Source organism: Miniopterus natalensis, chromosome 13 (genome assembly GCF_054644295.1).
Source record: "Miniopterus natalensis isolate mMinNat1 chromosome 13, mMinNat1.hap1, whole genome shotgun sequence".
Taxonomy (NCBI): Eukaryota; Metazoa; Chordata; class Mammalia; order Chiroptera; family Miniopteridae; genus Miniopterus; species Miniopterus natalensis.
In genome coordinates this window covers 6,106,686-6,130,665 of record NC_142093.1, presented here as the reverse complement: position 1 = coordinate 6,130,665, position 23,980 = coordinate 6,106,686, and the positions used below count along the sequence as shown (strand labels likewise).

The 23,980-nt window shown below is 49.1% G+C and overlaps 1 protein-coding gene across 3 annotated transcripts in view; it reads right to left on the bottom strand.

Moving 5' to 3' along the window:
* The window catches only part of KCNS3 (potassium voltage-gated channel modifier subfamily S member 3), a 137,218-nt gene that overhangs the window by 99,579 nt on the left and 13,659 nt on the right, over positions 1–23,980 (bottom strand). For 2 of the 3 annotated variants that reach the window (XM_016224785.2, XM_016224786.2), the window contains exons 2-3: positions 20,614–20,797; positions 11,492–14,659 (exon numbers count right to left, since the gene is read on the bottom strand). In XM_016224785.2, the coding sequence (XP_016080271.2) occupies positions 13,122–14,600 (1,479 nt within the window). In that variant the 5' untranslated portion in view covers positions 14,601–14,659; positions 20,614–20,797 and the 3' untranslated portion in view covers positions 11,492–13,121. Of the gene's footprint in view, positions 1–6,064; positions 6,133–11,491; positions 14,660–20,613; positions 20,798–23,980 lie in introns of those variants that run through there. The other variant, XR_015715544.1, reaches the window with a different exon arrangement.

The following is a 23,980-nucleotide window of genomic DNA, read 5'->3' as shown; positions in this document are numbered from 1 at the left end:
ACAGTGAGTCTCTCGCACCCACGAGAGGAGACTTTATGATGGGACTGTGCCCAAGGACATCCTTCGCTGACTTAATCTGAACAGTAGCCGCCAGTGGTCTGGGCAGGGGCCCTGCGCTCAGCTCTCCTTCCTCAGGAGTATAATCTCCTCCTGGCCTCAGCAAGGAAGTGGCTGATGACAGTCTGCATCCCTCCACTCCCTTTAGAGAGCACATGAGTGAGTTGCCCCCAAGAAAGATGGTCTTTGCCACCAAAGGAATGGGGGAAAGAAAAATATGAATAGCGGAGCAAAAACAACAGTGACTATCTCTCTCGAAAGTGCATTCATCAGTCAAACGTCCAGTAGAAGTTCTCACTTGTGCAGGTGGAGCAGAAAGAAGAAATCCAAGCAGGAATCGGATGGGTGACTGGCGAGTGGCCTACAGTTGCCTAAATAAAGCAGTTAGTACTAGTATGAGGCCAGGGAGTACCCTCCCCGGTAGTGAAATCATGGAAGCAAAGTTTACCACCTTTTATCAGCCTACCTGGTATAAGGATGGAATCCACGTGGAACAAATCCCCATAAATGATCAGGCACTAATAGAAAACAGAGTGATCTCAGGGTTCCTCCCAGGACAATAACTGGACCTGAGAAGGTATCGCTGTCATTCAGAGGAAGGGGACCGAAGTCCGATTGGAAACGCCAAGTGCAAAAGCTCTCGCACCCGGTCAGGCCCTCCGTGGGACGGCCTCGGCCCGCACCCGCGCCGCTTCATCAGCACCAACTTGCCTGAAGTTCCCCGAATCCAAGAGTCGCTTCCCAGGGGCATTTTTCTGAGTGGAAGAATTCCACACTCATTTATTGTCACAAGTTTGAAATTACTTGCTTTGGTGGAAATAACATTTCCAGGGACCAGTCATCCCTGAAATTAAACAAGAGTTTACAAGATGACTGGAAATGGGGGCCGGGAAGCTGGCGAGGGGAATGTCATATCTCGGGGGGAATATTCATTGGAATTCACGGTAGGATTCAGACAAGCGAACGCTAGAGTTTCATCCGCAGACGCCCCTTTCAAAGGAGCAGGGAAAACGCCTGTCGCTCCTCGGACGAGGGCACCGCACAAAGGGGGTGAGGTTGAGGGGCAGCAGGCACGTGCTCAGGGAAGTTCCCTGCGCCCTTTTGTCATCTACTTGCTCTGATGTCCTTGCAAGACGGGGCTTCCTAGAATTCTGGGGAATAGACGGCACCTTCATTCACCACGGAGAGTCCCCCACAGCCACGTACCTGGGAGGAATGCGGGATGCATTTCGCCCTCGGATGCCAGCTCCCTTGCACAGTTCAGTTCTAACGTTAATGACAGAGACGATTAATTCCTTTTAAAACCCTCTCATGCGGTTGATAATTAAAAGTGGGCTTCCTGACCCCCAGCTGGGCTGCTGGTACCAGGGCCTCAGCGCAAACGGGACAGCTGGCTCTCAGAGGCTCGCCAAGGCTCAGGGGGGTGGCACCAGTCCCCGTGGGGCTGGCGCTGCCTGGGGGCTTCCCCGGCGCTGCTGGTCCCCTGTGGACAGAGACCGAGGGCGCCGCTGACAGTGACGTCCCCTCCCGCTCCCGCAGTCCGACGATGGGGCTTCAGCTCTGCGGGGAAACACTTGGGAAATTAACAGAGGTGGCAGGAAAGCAGCTTCCTCAGGAGGACTCAAGTGAAATCATCTCACAAAGTCTTGACCTGAGAAAGAAATGGGGCTCACGTATTTTAACAGAAAGGTGGATTGAGTTGTTTCAGGCAAATTGATGGACATTTTGTAAAGTGACCTACAGCTCTCCGTTCTTGGCAGATACACTGACAAGCCGCCATCGTCTCGCGCCTCTTGACTGGCTTCTTCACGTCCACTCTTCTCCTCTGTTCTCCATTCTCCACACTTTAAGATAAATTTTTAAATGATCATGTTCTCCTCGGCTTGGTGGCCGCGGGTGCTGCTGAGTGAACCAAAGATGCAGTGGCGTGGGGAAGGCTGGCCTTCGGAGTCAGGAAGACAGCTTTGAGTTCTGTTTAAAATTTAATACTCATTTGATTCGCAGAAAATTCCTCTAACTTCCCTGTACCTGAGTTTGTTCTCTGTAGAATGGTGATAACAATTATCCTTTACTCATGGGATTTTGTGAGATTTAGCGCCACATGTCTAGCACAAAGCCTGGCACAGAAGTGCTCAGAAATTGAAGATGATACTACTGTTATTGTTGCTTGTGTATTGATGTCACTGTTGTTTTGCAGCCAAGAAGCAAGGCCTCTCCTGTCTAAATATTTTATTTAGCAGAAATCTGAGAGTGATTTCCCTGCGTATGTTTGCACAGAGTCCCATCAGCAAATTGACAAGCCAGCCTATATTTGTGGAAACCACCAACTGTGCATAAAGAAAGCCAAGGCCTGAGACGCAGTCAGGAGAAGTGGGAGGCCCCAAAGTCAGGCTCCACCCCCGGGCAGCCAAGTGGGTGAAGCACACACTTAAGCAAATGCAACCAGGCAAGGCAGTCGATCAGCGTGCATGTGAGGCTGACGGTGTAGTAGGTCCATTTCTCCCAGGCGGCGCCTGTTCAGATGGGGATTTGGATCCCACAAACCCAGATGGGGCAGCCAAGAGGAACAAAGCAACTAGAGGGGGCCTGAGCCGAAGTCCTGAGAGATGCTTTGCTAAGGTCAAGCTGGGAGGACAGGGTTTGGTGCACAGGCCTCCAGCAGGAGCACTGCTGCGAGGAGGAATCGCATGCAGAGTCGGGGCCGAGGCACAAGAGGGGCGAGCAGGGAGGACAGAGGCGCCGTGCTCAAGGCCTCGCGTCTGTCCCGTCCGCATCCCCGCACGCGAGACGGGGCAGACTCCAGGGGCTACTCGCTGGGCACAGGGACCACCCTTAGCGTCTCGCCTCTATTCAAGAATTTCTCTTCTGTTTACTCATTTTTGTTCTTTTTGTTATTACTAATTTTCTGGCATTTGTTTCTTTTAAATTTATAAGTTAAAGCCCTTTGGGGAAGCAGTTGGAGTATGAACGCATCTATTGCCATTAGTATTTTAGCTTTGTCATGTTAGATAGCTTATCTTTGTAAACTACTTTATAATGCAGCTCCAAACTATAGTACAAAATATATATATATATATTTTTAAGTGTGTAGCTATGCATATTTTTCAGTTTATTTTACATTTGCCAACTTTTTCTCATCTAATTAGTCTCATCTTCCTGTTTCTCTTATCTCTCTTTCTCAGAGTCCTGACCAAAGTTGTTAGCTGGGCTTAGAACATGTTTAGGGAAATAATCCCTTTAAACTCTCTGTAAGCGACCCCAGTTTTAGGATGTAGATGAGGTGGAGTGTTAGCAAGTAAACAAACAAATAAATCCAGCCTGTTTCTATAGCAACAATAGGTACATTTACTGAGCACCTGCTATTTGCTACGTTCTGTGTCAAGTTGAATGCTCTTCATATCTGTTTCATGCAACCCTCACGATAACTAAATTGGGTGGATTTCATCATCTCCACTGATGGGGAAACTAAAGATGGAAGTAGTTGCACAGGTCACTCAGCTAGTACAAGATCTGAATCCAAGATGAACAAACCCCCCAGTTCTGGTCCTCTCCTGTAACATACACACACACATAAAAAAATGTCCACATGGGCACACACAGACACCCCCCCCTTCCCGAAGACACATAGTGCCAAGGGCTGCAATATGCAGCCAGTCATCCTGACTTCTCCAGGGTTGTCCCCAAGGTCAGAGTCTCTCTCAAGAGAACTTGGACATGGGGAAAATGGCTTTCTGCTGCTCTGTAATCCATCTCAAGGTCATTCCCAACTCAGATCCAACAATTCACAGAATTACATGTTTCTTGAGAATTCACAGACACGGGTGATGAATGCCCTTAGGGCCTTCATGCACACTGCATGCCTTAGAAAGGGGTGGTGGCCACACCTCATGTTCTCCCCGTTTTCCGGTTCATGGGAACTGGGCCCCATAATGCCACTGGGAAGCCATGGAAAAATGAACTTGTCAATAGCCTTCTAAGATAAGGCTTGTTTTCTCAAAAGTGGCTCTGAGCTGGCACTAGGGGTTGCCTTCTTTCTTTGGGGCCCTGGAAAGCCGGATGGCAACAGCAGAGAGCAGGGTGCCACTTTCACCCTGTGCCCAGACCAGGAGGCTGATGGAGCTACAATGTGAAGACGCTATGTTCTTCTCTGGCCCACTACCTGGAATTCAGCATTCGGGATTCTTTCAGGGGAGGAAGTATTCTTTATGAGGCCTCTCTGGGGAAAAAAATGCCATTGGGTAAGGGGAAGGTTAGACTCAGTGAGGATTAGTTCCCCAGACTCCTTCTAATACTGGTTTTTAGCTTTGACTAAGCCCCTATGACAAAGAGATATGTGACAGGATGGCAAGAGTAAGGAGCGAGAAGGTAAGGAAGGGCTGGAGAAGACAGGTTGTGCCCAGAACCAGCCCTGCCCTTTACCTACTTATTCAAGCCCACTTGCTGTAAGAGCTACAAGGTCATGACTTTTGGGGCACTCACCATGAAGGTATGGACTTAGAGGTATGTTTGTTGGCCCCAAAGCATTCATTCATTTGTTCACAAAATCATTCAACTGCTTTCATTTACTCATTGGAAAAATATCCACTGAGGACCTATTAGTCACTGTTTAATATCCCAGAGTCTAATGGAGAAAGAGACAGGTATACACATTTTAACAGTGGGAATAATACAGTAAAATATAGATAAATAATAGATGATACATGGATGGATGGATGGATGGATGCATGGGAGGAAGAGAGGGAGGGAGGGAAAGAGAAATTAATTTAGGATAATAATTAAGTTTAGTTGTTTTATTTTTAAGGAAGAAGGAGGTAATTCATGAGCTGATCCATAAATATTACATAGGAAGGAGCTAATGAGAGGTAGGTAAGATAGCTTTCCAGAGAGAGGGAGCAGTCTAAGCAAAGGCATGAAAAATTAGGGGGGGAGGTGTGTAAACAACACAGCTTTTGGTATGGCTGGTTAGCAGGATTTAAAGGGCAGGGAGGGGAGAGGAAGAAGTGGCAGACCTCGGCCAGGTCAGAAAGGCCATGTGAGCAGTGTTACAGAGTCAGAGCTTCACCGTTGGACAATGGGTACAATTGGTGGGTTCAGAGCAATGGTGATATAATCAGGGAGAGAAAAGTCAGTGTGGGTTAGGGTAATCAAAGAAAACTTCCTGGGAACGGATATCATGTGCCTATGTCTTGATGGTAAAGACAGAAGGAATCAAAAATTATTCAAAGAGTCTGGGTAAGTTGTGGTCATATCACCAATTTTCCTCAATACAAAGAAAATCCAACTCATTTTCTCAACTCTCCATCAATGATGTAGACGAGCAAAGGTCTTACCAGTCTTCACTATATTGACCAAAATGTGATCTCTAAATCTGCAGCTAATAAGTATTCATACCCCGTAGAAAAAGGAAATTAAAAAATCAATAAACAACAGCCAGAGGTTCAAAGAGATGGCCCAAGGCACATAAGTAATAAACAACTGAGCCAAGACTGGAACCCAGGTCTGACCCAAGTCCCATGTTCTGCACGACTGGGCACCAGGCACCATCTGTGACACAACATAAAAAGCTCTCTTTTTATTCACTCTCCACTTTCTTCGGACTTAGTAAAATCTCTCCGCATCCGAGAAAACATCTACACCCACCCAAACTCAAAATGACTTTTCCCCCAAGAGGCCATTTATATTTGCAGTCCAAATTGTGCAGGTCCCACATATCCGTATGAGATCATCTCATGTCTGTGATTCCTACCCACACACTGAACTTCTAGATTCTTGGGAGCACAGGGACCCCATGGGAGACAATTCATGCTTGTGAGGTGAAAAAGAAACGCAAGAGACCCATGAACTGCCTTCTTTCTGATCTACTTTTTCAAAGATGTCTATAGAGTGAACAGCTTCAGAAGACAGAGAGTGGCTCCAGATAGTGTTCTCAGAACAAAGGGCAGGCGTGCTTACAGTCCAGTTTAGTAAAGGCAATGCCCCCTCTAGGGCAAAGCACAGACAGACTTACCTCCCATTAGGAAAGACTTGGGTTCTCTCAGCTCAGTTTTTCTCTTCAAGTGCCCTTTGCATCACCCTCTGGAAATGAGCCAGGACACAAGTGTCAATGCTGATAGTCTACTTACTGCCATTGCTATGACTAATGAACTTTCCTTTGCCTCTGACCCAGGGATCCTGTGTCCCCTGCCAGCATCCATGAATCTATGGCAAAGTAACTTGCTACTACACAGTAGAGTAAAATTTCAGACCCTTCACAGCTCTTGACAGGGTCATGTCTACCATTCCTCCAGTCTTCTCCCCAATAGCCAAGAAAGTCCCTGTCACATAGCAGAAACTCAACAATAACAGCAGTGTCAAGAAATAAAAAGCAACCAGTTCTCAGCATTCAAATTTGGAAGTCATGCTATTAGTAAATGCTGAAAACTCAGCATCTTAAGATAGTCAAAATCTTTTCGATTAAATTTCTGAATAACCATTAGTCGTGTGACTTAAATTAGTATTATACCAGTATATTTATAGTAGTCGAGAGCATGAATTCTGAGGTCAAACCAGGTGCCTGGGTTCAAATCCTAGCTCCCTAATTATTGCTGCGTGACTTTGAGAAACTTTAACAACCCCTCTGTCTTTAGTTTTGTCAATAGTAAAATGAGGATAATAGCAGTGCCTCACTTCATGAGGTTGTTTATATAAAGCACTAAAACCAATGTCAAGCACCTGGGTAATATCATTGTACAGCGGCCACTCCAAATACAGAAGCACACTTCAATGGCGTCAAAACTACTTTTAAAAGTCCAGGTTTACTAGATCTGCTCATTGCAGATGATTTCCTGAGATGGACCGAAATATTCAACCATCAGGAATGAAGGCTTCTTGTCCCAGGCAAACCGGTGCAGCCCCATTGTAGAAGTCTGGTGCTCAGGGAGGGATACAAACCTTTGCCACAATGTTTATGGACCATGGTGATGACTGTCAGCGCTCACATGCCATGTTCATGAGGCAGTTATTTTGGGTCCACAGTATTTTTAGAACTCCTCATTGACGAGGCAATACTGGACTCACAAATGTCAGCAAGTCTGAAGCTGCTCAGGGAAGCGCCCAAGGTAGACAGGGCTCCCCTGCCTCACAATGCACATGATCACCAGAGGGAGAGGGACAGGCCTGTGCCCATGATCAGTCACGGGTAGAGGTGGCTGCTCATGACCTCAGAGCAGCATCGGCACTTAATACCATGCGGGTGAAACATCGTGAGTTTATCGGGCAGAGGGTGAGGTGGGCAGCAAGGAGATTATAAGTCTGAACCACCTGGTTTACCGTCCACACCATGCGGATTCACCAATCAGATGTCAAGGCTTCAGTTCATCTTGTATAACAAAAGCTCGCCAAGAGTGCAATATTGGTCATCAAGAAGAGGAGGAAAGCCGTGTTTATTGAGCACCTACTATGTGTCCGTCATGTGTATGATCTCAATCTTGTGAAATGGGCCTTTTTAGCCCCTTTTTAATAGTTGAGAAAACAGAGGCTTCAGAGACGTTAAGTAACCTGAGCATGGTCACAGAGAAGCAAGTGGTGAAGCCAGGCCCTGCTGCAAGCTCTGCACTCCTAGGCCCGTGCCTCTCGCCTGCTCTGCTTCAGGCACGGCATCCTAGGCGTCCATCCCACCTGGGCTTCTTACACACGGGATCTGTGTCCTTGTCACCAGGTATCGCAATATAGATCTACATATAATACAGATATTTAGTAAAGTGGAGCCTTAATAAATTTTTATTGAACAAATGGCAAAATCATAATAAATAAGCAGAGTCTTTGAGGGCAGTCACCCAGAATAAAGCTCTGGGGTCCTTTGCTATCACTCAGAAAGCAGCCACAAATAACCAACAACTCTATAAAGTCGCTTATGGACAACCACCAAGTGCCACTGGGGCTGGCTGGTTAGAAAAGGGGACAATTATACCGGAGATGTCAGAAATAGACAAGGGAAGGCGATCCATCTAAAAACTTATGATAAATCATGCAATATCTTAGGTTTGGCTCCAGGGTCCCAGTGCTACTTGGTAACTCTTGCTATGAAATCTGGAGTGATGTCTGATCAGGCCTACATCAGCCAGCCGAGGCCGTGGACTCCAACAGCCTGACACGTCCAGGTCTCTCCGGCAGGGCTGTCAGCGGGGAGGCCGAACCCCTGCTGGTTGGGGTTTTCCTGATTGGCCGGCTGGGGTAGGCTCACAGTGAAAATGGCCTGAAATGAGGAGACACATAGACTGAAGGTAGGAGGGCAACTGGAGTGAGGAACTGAGAGATCATCTGCCAAGATCCAAGGGCAGATAGTGAATGAAAGTCAAAGCTGAGAGTCAGGAGCCAGGTCACACCCAGATCCATTGGAGGCTGGAAGGGAGCAGTGAGGAGGGTCTAAGGCTGCAGGCTCCCAGCTCATTTCCACGGGCTGGCGGGGCAGTCAGGCTGGTCCAGAGGCAGAGGGCAGAGCAGACATGACCCAGTCCCACCCCCATCCCCAACAAAGCCAGCCAACCCCCCTGAGAGCCTGGAAAGGCCTACGTGGACCCCACCCCTACCACAGGAGGGGCGAGACGAGTCTGAGACGGCTCTGAAGGTTTTCTCTTGCTAGGCAGTGGGAGAGGTGAAGGTGAGGACTGAAGTGTGTGACCTTCCATGAGTCATCTTCTCTGGGACACCATGGACTGTACACCAGGACTCTTCCCTTGCTTCTGGAATCTGTTGGAGTTGGCCCAGGGAAGGGCCCAGGGCCTGACCCCCTGCCTCACACTCCTCTATTCAGTCGCAATTAGAACTGCTCGGGCTGGAGTCATCAGCATCCAGGAGGAGAATTCCTTGCAGCCGGAGATTTGCTGACAGAATTTATGAATCCATCATTAGCTCTGCGGAGACAATGAGGCTATTCTTGTCCGCACTCGGGGATGGATGCATGTGCTGTGCATGCTGACAAACATCCTTTACGGTTTATAAATAACACAGCACGTGCTCCCTCCTCTAGTGGGAACAAATCCGGTTTGCCTGCTGCAGACACGGCGCAATTTCATCAGATAATTGCTGCTGGAAAAAGAGCTCCGTGTGTGCTCATACATCTGGCCTTCAGCACGGCGGAACTTTTCCATAAAATGTATACTCACGTTGGAGGCTGGCAGGATTCACTTGGAGAGAAAACTGAGTTCAAATAAAGCTACACAATGCTGCAGGGACCAAATGTTCTGTTCATTGATTTTTTTAAAATAATGCAATAAAGTCTATTATACACACATGTAGTTACTACTTCTCTTTGTCTTTCCTATCAAGAAAGGAGGGCCTCGTGGTAGCTTGTTTCTCTGAAGTGTTGTAGAACATACCTAAAGCATCTTCACATTCTCACAACCATGACCTTGTTTCCTCCTTTTCAAACATCAGGACACTGAGGCTGAGAGAGGTGAGGTGGCTTCCCCAAGTGCATTCAGAGAGAAGCAACAGATCTGGAATGCAAACAAAAGGTATTCTGACGAGGTCCACTGCCTTCTCCCATCTTCAAATCCATTGCATCTCAGTGCTGTTTTCTGTTTCCCCAAAACGTTTATAATACACTTAAAAGTTGTCCCAACATTAAGAGTGATTCTTCCATTCTAGATTTGTATGTCTTGATTTTAAATTAGCATCCGTGTCCTTTCACATGATGATATGTCATCAGTTACCTTTCTGCTGACGCCTGTAAATGTACTGACAGTCAAATTGTGTTTGATTTTATTAATGTAGTACAATCAGACAGAAAAATGCCTGATCCTGCATGGTTACCACTGAGATAAGCCAAAAGGAGTCTTGCATTATAATAATATATGGAATACCTATGGCACTGCACCAGACATGTGATTCAGATTAGCCAGTGTAATCCTTACACTATCCATATATGAAGCTCGGTATCAACCCATATACAGATAAGGAGACTGAGGCTTAGAGAGTTTAAAGAGGTTGTCTATGATCACAGACAAAATGAGATTATATAGAACTCATTTATCTGACACCAAAACCCATGTTCTTACGCACAGTTCTTTTTTCCCCAACCAATAAGACGCATTTATATTAGCTCACCATTGAAATGAAGGTTTCTTAGTAGCTGGGTAACTTGGGTGCAGTAGGCTGAATATCAGCCCCAAAGATATCCAGATCCTAACCCCTGGAACCTGTGATTGTTACCTTATATGACAAAAGGGACTTTGCAGATATAATTAAATTAGGGATCTTGATATGGGGAGGTCACCCTGTATTATCCAAGTGGCTCCTAAATATAATCACAAGTGTCCTTATAAGAGTGAGGAAGAGAGAAATGTGACACAGAAGAGGAGAAGGTCCACTGGAATGAGGGGTCCACAAGCTAAGGAATGCAGGCAGCCATCAGAGCTGAAGAGGCACCCAATGGATTTCCCCTCCCCACCCCACTCGCCTCTAAAAGGAACTAGCCCTGCAGCATCTTATTTTCAGACCCTGAGACTCAGTTCAAACTTCTGTCCTCCAGAACTGCGAGGGGATAAATTTCTGTTGTTTTAAGCCACCACGTTTGTGATAACTTGTCACAGCAGCCCTAGAAAAGTCAGTCATAGGAAGGAACCTGTCGCTCTATCAAGCGGGAATGAAAATAGGCGAGCTGCCCGGGTGGTGGGAACACTAAGAGAGACATAACACAAGAAGACACTGCAGCTTTTTGTCACCAGAGGCCTAATGACATGGAAGAGAGTCTGACCAGAGATGACCACTGTGGGGACTGAGCTGAGAAGGTTCTGGGGAGGGATTTCCAGTTGGCCAACCCAGAAGGAAGCCACCGCTCCACCCATGCTGAGGGCTCTGGGGAGCCAGCTCCAGGAATCAACAGGCAAGACGGGCAGAAACGGACCCGCACGGCTCCGACCGCAGCGGCTCACGCAGGTTCCCGGGCTTGGGAAGCTCGCCGTCAGAGCCCACAGATGAGAGTCCCGAATCCTTGAAGAACCACAGCTCTCCCTCTGCACCTGCCCTCAGCCCAAGGAAGGACCGCAGAGCCCGCTCCAGCTTCAAGGGCCTTCTAGAAAACGCCTCTCTATGAACAAACGAGTCAGCTCTGTGGGTCAGGAGGGGAAGGTACACAGGCCAGCATTTCTCCCTTCCAACTCAGGTACTAGAAAAATCGGCCTGACAGAGCTTGTTATTCTTTGTCTCTTCAGCTGATGTATGTGCTGACGAGTCCTTAAACCCACTCCCGAACACATCAGCGCGGGAGGCAGTGCATGCTGTGGCCAAGGCGCGGGCTCTGGATCCGGCTCCAGGGTCTCGGCCCAATTCCATGACTCACCGTGTGACCCTAAGCGAGCCCCTTGAACCTCAGCTTCCTCGCCTTAAAATGGAGATGGTAATAAACCCTGATGCGAGGAATATTGTAAGGAATAAATGAGATGATATAGGCAAAGCACTTACATAGTAGTTTATTATTATTGCTGTCACTGTTGTTATTACTTTACTATTTCTTTATTATTACTATCACTGTTACTATTACTACACAGGCAGTCTTCAGTTACTTCACTACCAACTGGGAAATCTTTAATGAAAGCAGGTCCCAAATTCTATTGCTATGCTTCAGAACTATATTTCTACCAACATCAAAGGCGTTTGGGGGAAAAGGAAGATTTTTTTTTAATGGGCAAAAGGATGCCACCCATGCATGTAATAAGCCTCTAGATTTAAAAGTGACAATAAACCCTGTTCAGTTATATCCATCTCAGGAGTCAGGGAAACATTAGGGGGAGTGATGAATCAGAGTTACCTTCATCGATAACCTACACACAATGTCCTTTCAATGAAATGCATCTGCAAACATAAAAAGCTGGATAAGAAATCCACGTGGCTCTTCCACCCTAGAGAGCTCAGGGAAGAAACCAGCCTAACAGCATGAGTTAGGGTCGCCGTGTGTCTCCGAAATTGAGGCTTTAGCTAAATTCTCTCAGCGTGGGACAGAATTGCTCTGCCACTGCTCTGGAAATGGGTACGTATGTCTTCCTTTGTTATGAGGGGTTTCTACACAAGATTCAGACATTACTGTCTCTAGGGCTATTTTTAAATGGTGGCTCATTTTGTAGGTGCTGGCATAGCTTTTCTCAGTGATTTAAGTTTCACTCCTCTGGCCACAGTAAAACACATTTGTGTGTTGGTACATTTCTCCTTTCTTCCATTAACTGAATGCATCTCTGCCTGTGAGTGTGTAGGTTCACTCTGCTCTGCATAATTTGCAGGTGACAAAATTTTATCTTAGTAACAGAAATTATAAAATACAAAATATATGCTGGAAACGTATCTGTACGGGCCCACGTTTCATTCCTCTATGCCGATTTGACTTTGTCAGTTTACACTGCACAGGCTGTTTTATATGGACATTAACTTCTACCTGCCCATCAGCACTGAGCAGAGCCTCCTGAATCAAAGAACTAGCCCACTGTTGATGTACATCCAAAACTCAAAAACGTACAGAAAGGACCATGGAGGCTCCAAAAAGAGTGTTTTCCTTCCAAGCCAGTTCTGAGCATATTGAAATGTACTCACTTGACATAAAAACATACAACGAAGACATTCTCCGTACTGAATCAGGCAGTTTATTAGGCTCCTAATTTCCATGTCTAGAACATGAACATGGATTTACATGCATTGTCTCATGTTGTGGATCTTACATGCATGTAGCCTTCGGTCAGCTGGGCCTTTGATTCTACTTGTCAGTAATTGACAGTTAGCTCAATGTTAGTAAATGACAAACACAGAATGATACCTAAGCCGTAGCAACAAATCCCACCCAACACCACTTATCTTTTTTCCCCCCAAAGTCATATCACAACTCCCTCTTGTAAAAATAAATTTCAGAACAAGGCATTTAATTCACTTCACTGAGAAAAATAAAGAGGATTCTATCATTTCGGAGCAATGAGTGTCCAACTATGGCTGAAAGGTACACCCTGAGAAGTAAATGATTTTAACGAACCCATTGAGGTTTATAAAGCTGCGTTAACCTATCATCGGGAAGGGACGCAGGGGACAGGCCCACGCGCCCCTGCTCATCTTGCGGTGCAGTTCTCCAAGGGCGCCGTGTTATAAGCGTCCTCGGCGTCCTCGATGCTCGAGGCATCTGTGGAGTCAGGGTCGCCCACCACGATGCCCACGGACGACAGGCTGGTGATGAAGGCATGCACCCGCTGCGCGTAGGCATCCCGAATGTTGAAGTAGGGGAGCTCGGGACACTTCTCGGGGGGCTCCTCGCTGCACTGGTCGGCGTCAATGTCCTTTTGCTTCTGGTAGTACTTGGAAAACTTGTTGAAGATGATGGTGATGGGAAGGGCCACCACCAAGATGCCGCAGATGATGCACGTGCTGGCGATGAGCTTCCCGGCCAAGGTGACGGGGTGGGTGTCTCCATAGCCCACAGTCGTCATGCTGATGGTGGCCCACCACCAGCAGATGGGGATGCTGCTGAGGCTGGATGTGTGGTCATCCTTCTCCACAGAGTAGATGAGCACGGAGAAGATGGAGATGCCCACGGACAGGAAGAGAAGCAGCAGCCCCACCTCGTGGTAGCTGTGCCTCAGCGTGGCGCCCAGGGACCGAAGGCCCACCGAGTGGCGGGCGAGCTTGAGGATCCGGAAGATCCTCATCAGCCGGAGCACCTGCACCACCTTGCCCATGTTCTCGATGTCCCCACTCTCCTCGTCCTTGGTGTCCACGGCCAACGTGGCGTAGAACGGGACGATGGAGACAAAGTCGATTATGTTCAGGGGGTTCTTCCAGAATTTCTTTTGACAGGGAGCAGCCACCAGCCGGATGGCGAGCTCGCCGGTGAACCAGGCGATGCAGGCGACCTCCACGGCCTCCAGCACGGGGTCGCCCGCCTCCCGGTCCTCGCCCTGGAGCTCGGACATGCTGTGGACGCACATGGCCGCGATGGAGGCCAGCACCACGCTCAGGGAAGACAGGGCGATGAGCTTGGCCGACAGGCAGGAGGCCGGGTTTTCCATTCGGACCCAGATCTTCCTCCGCAGCTGGCCAAACCGCAGCTTGTCGAACTTCTCCAGCTCCTTCTCGAACAGAGACGACTCTTCGAAGGAGGAGTCGGTGCTCACCTCGTTGCTCTTCTGGTCCCAGTCCCGCTCGTGGCGCGTCTCCTCCTTGCGCTCCTGGTAGAGGTTGCTGCAGCAGGAGTCGAGGAAGAGCTCGTTGATCCCCCAGTACTCGATCTCCTGGCAGAAGGAGAACACGCACAGCTCCTCCATGACGTGCAGCTTCCCCGTGTAGTAAAAGTTCAGGACGTATCTGAACAAGGAGGGGTTGCGATCGAAGTAGTACTCTCTGTCGGCCACGCTGTAGTCATCGCACAGCTCCAGGATGGCCTCCTCCGAGCGGCAGGCGAGCAGCTTTCCCAGCCTGGTGTGTGGAAACCGCAGGAGGGTGCTTTGGTCAACGGACTGCTTAAAGCCCCCCACGTTCAGGTTGACAAGTTCCTCGTCTTGTCCAGGGCGATGGAAGAACTCACCAAACACCATGGTGGACACGGGCGGCGGGGAGCTGGCTGCGCAGGGAGACGGCGCCGTTCGCGCTGCACCTGGAGGGAGCACAAGACGCATCAGCGCCGGCCCGAGGGCGCGGCCGCGGGGTCGCAGTCCGCCCTGTCGGGGCCCGGGGACCGGGGACCGGGGACCGGCTACGGCAGAAGCAAAGGCAGGCAATGGGACGAAAAGCAATGCTGCGCCTACACATTGCAACGAAAGGGAAACCGACACAAGGCAGCGGGCTGTTTCTCAAACTCTTGGGTGCGTAAATCCATATTTCAGGAAAAAGAAAAGATGGCCGTATAACTTTTATGAACACCAATTCTTGGCTCTCTATTTATTAAGCATCTAAGATGTACCTCCCACCCCCCGAAGGGCAATGCTCTTCGGATCACTTACATGAGAGGAGCCTCTCCAGGCTCAACCGGGAGGCGCCCGCGCTCGGGACCGCTCGGCGCCGACGTGACAGGCGCTCGCTGCCCGGCTTGTCGCTCATCTCTCCGGGTCCCCAGGGCGCCGCCTCGCGCCCTCAGGATCCGCTCTCCCCGCTGCCCTGCGCCTCGCCCCAGCCCAAACATCCCCGGGGGCTCGCTCAGCTCTCACGCGAGGGGTGTCCCCTTAGGTCCCCACGCTTCGCTCCTTTCAGAGAAAGCCCTGTTCCCTACGTTTGGATGTGGGTAATCAAGAGGATATAATGATCTCTGTCCTTAAGCACCCTTTATCTTAAAGATATCGTTACACCGCATGGGATGGTGTTTCAGGTACATCCGCAGGGGAAGAAACCTTTTTAAGTTAATTGCACTATCGGTTTCCTGACACAAAACTCTCCCGCCTCCTCCGTCCCCTCACAGGCCATCGCCCACACGCCCCCAATCCGTGACACCCCAGTCTATACGGGCCCAGCACACAGAGCCTGTTCTCAGTCCTGACGCTAACCAGGATGCACCAGACCCACTTCTCGGAGAGAAAAGAATAGATTTCGAGCATCATTCAATACAATGATGCTTCCTCAGAACAGAAGATGCAGATGAAACAAAGATAGGGGATCGTCACATGAGCTGACCAACAAGGGCAGAGGGAATTCCTAACACAGCGTGTGCAAAAGCCGCATCGTGAATAGACAAGTCCTCATTTAATGTCGTCAATAGGTTCTGTAATGCTAAGTGAAACAGCATATAACAAAACCAATTTACCATCCACTAAATTGATACGAACAAGAGTTAAGTTCCGATGGCATCTGATCAAAGCAGTAACAAAATGACATTGAACGAAATGATGCTACACAATCATCTAAAGAGTCTGTAGGCAAGACCAGCAAACAGCCTTAACCCGTGAGTGGGCACGGTTGTATTTGTGATTGTGACCTAGAGAGATCCCATCATCAGCAGGGTGGGAGCTGTGGGGGGACAGGCTGGGGCCAAGGAGACAGGACAGGAAAGAGGAGGTGAGAGGACCCGAACTCAGACAGTCATGGCATGTATAGAGGGGAAGTGAGAAATTAAAGGGGAGTTCATAAAGTGTACAGAATTGACAGAACTTGGTGACTGACTGGAAAGAAGGGACACGGAAGCTGAAAGGCTAAGGGGACTATGTTTTCCACTCTGCGTAAGTGGTCAGATGGTGACACCATCAGAGGAGGAAACGACATCGGAAAGGAACTTCTTGCCCCTTCCACCTATAGAAAGCCAAGGCCGTCGGGGAGATAAGTGTACACACCAGAGGACACAGCCTTCTGCCACCCACCCCCGCAGAAGGCCTATGGTCATAATTTTCTCCCGGGACACAAACACTGAACGTGCTCCCATGAAACCAGAGGCCACAGCATGGCCTGACACACCATTTAATAGATTCGCTGACCTCTTCAAAAGACGTGATTTTTTTTTCCTGCCTCTTCTTTCTATTTTTAGTTAGATATCTTCTTTGAAGAACCTAAATCAGAGCTCCTGGCTTGGTCCAAGTATTTATGGAACTCCAGCTCTCTGAAAGCAGGCTTAAGCTCATGGCCAGTATGGGAGTGAAATGTTCCAAGCAGCTCGTCTGAGCTAAGCTGGCATTAAGATTTTAATGGACGCGACCTCCTGGTGGATTACTTTCCATCTCCTTTGCTATCCTGAAAAGCCACAGTGAGAGAAAGCCAGTGTCTGCCTTTATGATACTCTGCATAAGTCAGTCTCATAATCTTGGGGTACGTAACCCATTTCCCGATAGCCCTGCAGTCACTTCTCTAAAGGACACTGCCGTCGCCCATAAGATCGGCCTTCTTGCCTGTCCTCTTTTTTATTCACTCCATGTCGGTGAAAACGCCCACCAGGAGGTCCCTTCATTCCGCAAACTCTATAATCATAAAGGCAACATGCATCCTAAAATCAAAGGTTTCTTTTTCTGGGGCTTTCTGAAGACAGAAAAAGGGATGCATCCTGGATGAGAGCCAACGCTTCAGCTAAGCGGGCGGGCTGAGCTTCTCGTAGCAGCAGTGGCCCGGGTAGCGCTGGTTTCCTTGGCTGTGTAGCTATCACTGAATGAATGAATCATTTCCTATAATTCTCCAGCAATCCTAAGATCTTATACTCCCATGTTATAAATAGGGAAGCCTGAGGCTCAGCGGTTAGGCAAAATTATCCAGCTTTTATGGGGCAGACTCTTTCCACTATGACTCAAATATGAGTATTTAATTTTTTTTCATAAAGCGGGAGGAAGGAGGGACTGGCTGGTCATCGTTATAAAGAATGCATACTCTTCGGTAAGGGATTTATGCTACTAGCACGCCAAGGGCACACAGGGGCTCAAATTGGGCACCTCTGTGGGTACAGAAGGCATTTGGATGCGAGGCAGAAAAATCAACTTCTATTTTGACTCTCCCTGAAGAAGAGGTTGGGCTCACTGCAGCACCCTCACTACTATCAATCCAAGTCACTTGTGCTGAGGACACTGCAGGCTGTTTGGCCACCCTGTGCCTTTCAGTGTTTGTAAGATTGAAAAGAAGGACAGAAATGCCAAAGGTCCAACATATTCACCAGGAGCTTAAAAGAAAAACTGCATCAGTCCACTTCTCTCCAAGTGACACCGTAAAGCCTCTTCAAAGCCATTAACCTCTGACCCCTCTCTCTGCTTCTTGCTCTCAGATTCACTTGAAAAATGCTCTCAAAACTGTGTCTATTCAGGGCTGACACATCTGTATGGACATGTGTGCGTCAGTGGCTTCGACGTGCATGTGCTTTGCTCAGAAAAGTAGAGCAAGCATAACAGCACAAGCCAGTTTTTAATTGGGCAGAACCACTCTTTAAAGGCAATTTCATAAAAGGAAATAAAAATCTAGATTCCTTGTTCCCTCCCATTCACACAAAATTGACGTTAGTCCCTTCATCAAAGGGAAAAAAGGGGACATTTTTCTGCACTGATGGCTGCCATCTTTTTGGAATATTCCTCAAAAAAACCAAAAAACTGCATTTCATTTTATTAATTTTTTAATTGTTTATGTTTTTAAAAGGTGTAGGTCATACTAAATTCTATTTCTGTCCATGCCATGTGAAAATATTCCAAATAAAAGCAAGCAAATGTAAAGTGAATTGAAAATCTAAACTCAATCTAAACAGTTCTCCTACCCCTCAGGTCTGATCATTGCTGTCACAAACCCAGGGATTGAGCACCGCCCCCCGCCCCCCAGGCACCTTCCCAGGTGATGACCTCTTAGGGCAAACCCCCGGTGCACTGGTGCGGGTCACATGTAAAAGACAGAGAACATCAGAAGTCAATGATGGGGCCAGAGAAGAGCAGAAGAAATGTCAACAGGATTACATAGTCCACCCTGACTGTGAACTTGGAAATAGAGACGCTGGCGGTCTGGTTCAGGCCTTTGGAAATCAGAGTGTTTTTACCACAACTAATGTAGTGCAATCCTGAGAAAGAAAAACTGTTTATGGGACACCTAGAAACACATGCCCAGAGCCAGAGCTCAGAACACGAAATTTCAGAGCCTTCTGGATTTGAGCCTCTGTTTCCAGGGACCAGCGTTCTGGGACATTCTGAGGCTCTGACATGGAGCCATCTTTCCAGCAAACTTCCAAAGAGCTCAGCCCAGCCCAGGGAGGAAGCCTGGATATAACGTGGGTCCCCCTGGCCAAACAGACAGCAAGGGAAGGGTCCTTTGAGGCCTGTTCCACCTCTGACATGTTCTGACACCATGGGCACAGCTGACAAGACACAGGTCCAAGTCGTCACTGGGGCCCCAGGTCACCCTATTTCAGAACATTCATAACCTAAAGCCAGCTTTCATATGTTGAACTGAACAAAGTGAATGCCCCGGGCCCCCCTACCCACTCTGAACTGAGAAAAGAGTAACAGGCTAGGACTCCAAAAACTTGTGTTTGAGTTGCTACTTCCCAGCTACATGACCTTGACCTTGGGAGGGGAGACTCTTGATCTATAAAGGACGAGAGACACACTTTGATGGTAAAAGGACAAATGCAAAAGTTTTTTGAAAACAAAGCACAACATATATATATATATATAACCTTATCCCAAAAATAAGAGATGGAGGTAAGAATGCCTCTACCTTCCCCTTCCTGCCCCTACTCCCTCCACCTGGTCCAGCGGGAAGGAGTGAGTGGCATTCATCCCCTCTGGACCCCTGTTTAGGGAGGCTGCTCCCCTCTGGAATCTCCAGGGATCCCTGTACCGCACACAGCTCATGTCCACGCAGAGGGCTGCTCAGACGGCTGAGTGACTTCACGAGCCAAGTAGCCAGAAATCAGTCCTATTTCTAAAAAGCAAAGAATCACGGACAAAAAGGTTTTCAAACAGAAACAGGAAAAACGTGGACTTTGCCACAAGAGGGGAGCCTTCCCTCTGCAGTAGGGACCCTGTCACCCCATAGGGAGGAACCCACATACAAACGGCTGTAGTGGTGACCCTCTGGTGTCCAGCGAGGGAGTTTTGGAGAATCTGAATACACTTAAGCCAAAGTAATAGTTCTCCCCCCAGCTTCCCAGCTCCACTCACCTTCTCCCAGTCCTTCAGGTCCACTGTGATTTTAGTACCCACCACGAGATTAATGGGTTTTACAGTTCTCCTACCCCCTCCCCCATACTCCCACCCCCGTAGTCCCCCCACAAGTCTGAGCACTGCTATCATTAGCCTCCAAGCTCTTCCGCGGAAGGGATTATGTATTGTCATCTCCACAGCCCCAGCCCTTGGAGCTAATCGTTGCCTACAATCTAGTGAAAGATAGTCCCTTTTATCTGGAATAACTGACAAAGGCTGTAATGATTTTGTCAAAGAGCTAACAGAGTGACCAAACCAGGCATGGCGAAGTGAAACACCTCGGTGGCCAAACAAGTCAGTTAAAGAAATGAACTGGCCTGGTTGGGGACTGTGGGGAACCGTCCTTGCTCCTGCGGGAGGCAGAGGCTGCCCAGCGGCACAGTTCTTCGTGGGAACAGAGGGCCGGTGCAGATGCATCTTCTGGGTTCCAGGAGAGCCTGGAAATCCTGTTTTCTACGTGGGATAGCTCAAGTTTAATCAGAATCGGCCCACCATGTTTTCAACATCATGTGGCTCAAATGAAAATGTGTCTCTGGGCCGGGTGCTTCTGATAAGCCCCTAACCTGTGACCTGGCCAGACTCTGACCCACCCCAGCTCCACAGCACCCATTTAAAGCCAGACTGGCTCAAATGGATACAAACAGAATCTTTTCCCAAAAACAGGAGCGTGATTCCCTTAAGTCTGAACTGGAAATGTCAAGGGGGGCGGGAGGCGGGGGGCAGGGCAACGTGGACACAGACTCTTCCCTGGTTGGCCTGCGCACCCCCAACACACCTTCAACCCTGTCCCTCCAGGCTGACGCTCTCCCTTCCTCCGCTGCCACCCGCCCCAACCGCCCTGCGATTTCACAATCAAAATAGCGGGCCTGGTGTGCGACCTTCGTTTCTGTCACCACACTGCGAGGCTCACTCTCCCCATCCTTTGACAGACGGTGGTGCAGGGAACATACCAGAGAGGAACTCTTACCTTCGTGGTGTTGAGGTCACGCACTCTGCCCTCATCCTGGCCGCGGGAATGTCCATTGTCATCCGAGAAGCTCTGCCCTCCTTCCCGAGCTGGAATGTGTGGTGCAGAGAAGCATTTAGCGGCCAGAAAGCAGAGAAGAATCCTGCTGGGCCCAGCGAAGCGGCCGTGGGGGAGTCACTGTCACCTGCAGGAGAAAGCGTCAGTAAAGCTGTGACTCCAGGGAGGAAACACACCCAGGACACGACATTCGTCTCCCGCTCAGCACCGGGGCACTTTACCGATTAGCCCGTATCTCAGGCCCCTCCGAGCTCTCGGGGAAGGGACAGTCATTTCTCGCCATGGAGCCATCGCTCCCGCTGGACACATGGATCGAGAGGCATTGTCATGAGGCCTCAGGATTTACAACCACTCTCAAGCCTAAGGACTCTCAGATCTTCACTACAGTGGACACCTGGGGCATCTCCACGGACCCCAAAGCCAACCAAACATCCGAATATAAAACGAGGCACACGGATTAGGACTGTGGTCCCTCACCTCCCACACAGTCTCTTCTAGGAGTGTTTTCCCAGCTAATCCATTAAGGATATACTTATAGATCTCTAATGAATACATTTTAATCCATATCCAAGACCAAGCGCTGAGGGCGAGCGCTCTAATGGGATTAACACCGGCTCTAATTTGAAATCGACCGGTTTGAAAGGCTGGCCAGGTTCGATTTCGCTTTACGTGTTCACTGCTGTACTTCGCAGGTTAGAAACGACTCCAGGTGCCGGGTCGGGGTCCTCCGGTTAACGCGTGGAGCGCACGTGCGTGTCTGCGCGTGTGGGCCCGTCTGTGCGTGTGGGGGGTGTACACGGAGGGACAATTAAGTTTGTATCAAAACAAATAAAGCAGGACTTTCAATTCTCTGTGAATGAGACACGGCGAACGGAAAAAGAAGGCAAGCCTTGCCCCGCGCTGACACCTGCCCGCAGCTCCGTATTAGTTCCGAGCGTCTGCCCATTGATTTTCACGGTTTCCAATCGATGGCAGGTCCAAAGGGGTGGGCTTGGGCAGGAGGAAGAAGAGATTGATTCTGAGCTTCAGAAAGAGGCAAAGAGGCGCCTCTGGCTATGTCCTTCATTAAGCAAACATTCGTTACCGCGTCAGATCTGCAGGGCATTATGCCAGGCACTGGGATCACAAGCAGGATGCGGAGCCCGCCCCCCCCACCCCCAGGAGCCCACGGCCCCAAACCAAACATTAAACAAGTAAAGGCGTCCTGATAACGTCTAGGAAGCAACAAAGCAGAGGAGCGTCCAAGCTCTTCCAAGAGGTAGTGAGGGAGCATGATTGGGGCAGGAGGCGGGTGCAGCTCCACCCAAACGAGCTTCTGATACCCGATTCTTGGCAGAAGACATAGAGAAACTCAACAGGGACAAACAAAATGGATTCAGAAGCTAAAATAATCCCCCTCCTCCTCCCCTTCCTTCCCCAGCACCCCCCAGCAACCCCTCGTCAGTCAGCCTCAGATATTTGCATTCAAATGAGATAAGAAATGCTGCTGTGCCTTTTAAGGCAGATAGTCTTCCTTTCCCTAGCAGACTTCTTTCAAAATGTAGCACATTTTAAGGGAAGGTAAAATTAACCAAAACAAAAAATTAGCAAAGTATTTAGGCTGTTGAGCACTTCTAACCCGCCTGCCCCCCCCCCCCCCCCAGCACTGCTGGGCACCAACTCATCACAGCAGGACAGGACTGGGGAGGGGGGTTGTGGATGGACAGATGGACTATGAGGTTAACCAAGTATATTTTTATAATAGAAACCCAGTGGCCCCCCATCAATGTCTGATGCATGACATCCCAAGCTGTCCCTTTCTCTCTCCCTCCCCACAAAACTCAGAATTCTTGTGCCGTTTGTCATTTTCCATCACCATGATTCCTGTCCAAAAAAAGCCTGGATTTGGGGGGGAAATGTTTTACTGGTCAATACTTGTAGGTGTGAATTTATGTCAGTTCACACCCTTCTTAGGGCATTCACGTTCTGAATGTGACCTCTCCACAGAAAATGATAACTAGCATTTCCTGAGTCTCCACAACATGCCAGGAGCCTTCCCAGGGGTCTCACACACGTCACCTCTGCCCTCAACCCCTGTACCTGGTCAATGCTGTTATTCCCAATTTTACAGGTGGGACATGAAGGCTCAGAGAAGCTGTTTGCCCAAAGTCCCACAGCTAATGCGTGCCAGAGCAGGATTCCAGGGCAGGGAGGTCTGCCAGGCTGCAATCAGTGTGGGAAACCAAGGCCCACGTGGCGCTGTTGGGGAGGCTAAGGAGGGACTGAGAGGAGGGGGCAGAACATGCCCCAAACGGCAGGCTCTGGGGAGGAAAGGTGTGCGCACCTCCCGCACCTTCTCCCTTCCCGCTGAACACTCGGCCCGTCCAGTTTCTCAGGGTTCCCACGGGCCCTGTCACTGCGCAACTGATCCAAAGGAGAGCACAGAGCTCGTCACCGAGCACATAAGCAGGTTTCTGATTTGCCGGGTGATTCATCAGGATCCTGGCAAAACACATCAACTTCACACAGAAAGTGTTGCTAGTCTGCACAGAATTCCCCTCTTCACCATAAAAGGGGCAACGGTCCGCCTCAGGGTTGCACTTGGCTGCAGCGTGGCTATTTTCCTGGTGAGCTGACTACAGGGTTCAAAACGGACAAAATAACCACCCCATTATTGAGAGGGAAAAGTGACGAGAAGGCGGCATGTTGGACTCTTTCATCATCCGGAGACCTGACATCCAATCTGGGAACAGAAAGAGGGATATCAAACGGACGAGCAGACCCAGGAGGGTAATGACCCGGTGCCCTTCTCCCAGGGCTCAGAGCCACAGCAGGAAGGTTGCCCGTCAAAACTTCAACTAACATCAGTGCCCGAGACATCAAAGCAGGCACCGCAAGTGACATTAGCGCACAGGGCTGTGTCCCCTGTACTTGCACAGACTCCTGAGTGGGCCTGCCTCTGCCCTGCTCACATTCTTCAAAAATGTTGTCACCTTAATGCCACCCACTAGACTGAGAAAGCCTCCAGTCAGGGACCGTGTCCTAATATCAATCTTCACACTAATTGTCCCTGTTACACGATGGTGCTTGACACATTTTGACTGAACCGATTTCTCTCCCCCAAGCTGGCCAGGCGAGAGTCAATTAAATGAAAGCATCGCTATGGATCATGCAAGGCAGCGATGGTCAGCAACGGAAGCAAAGGAGGAGAGTGCCAAAGGTCGAAGCTGGTTGCCAAGACCCATCGCGGCACTTTCTAAAGAAGAGTATTATCCCCAAGACGCAGCCTCTCCAACCCTGACGGGTTCATCTTGAGTGGAGTTTTAAGTGT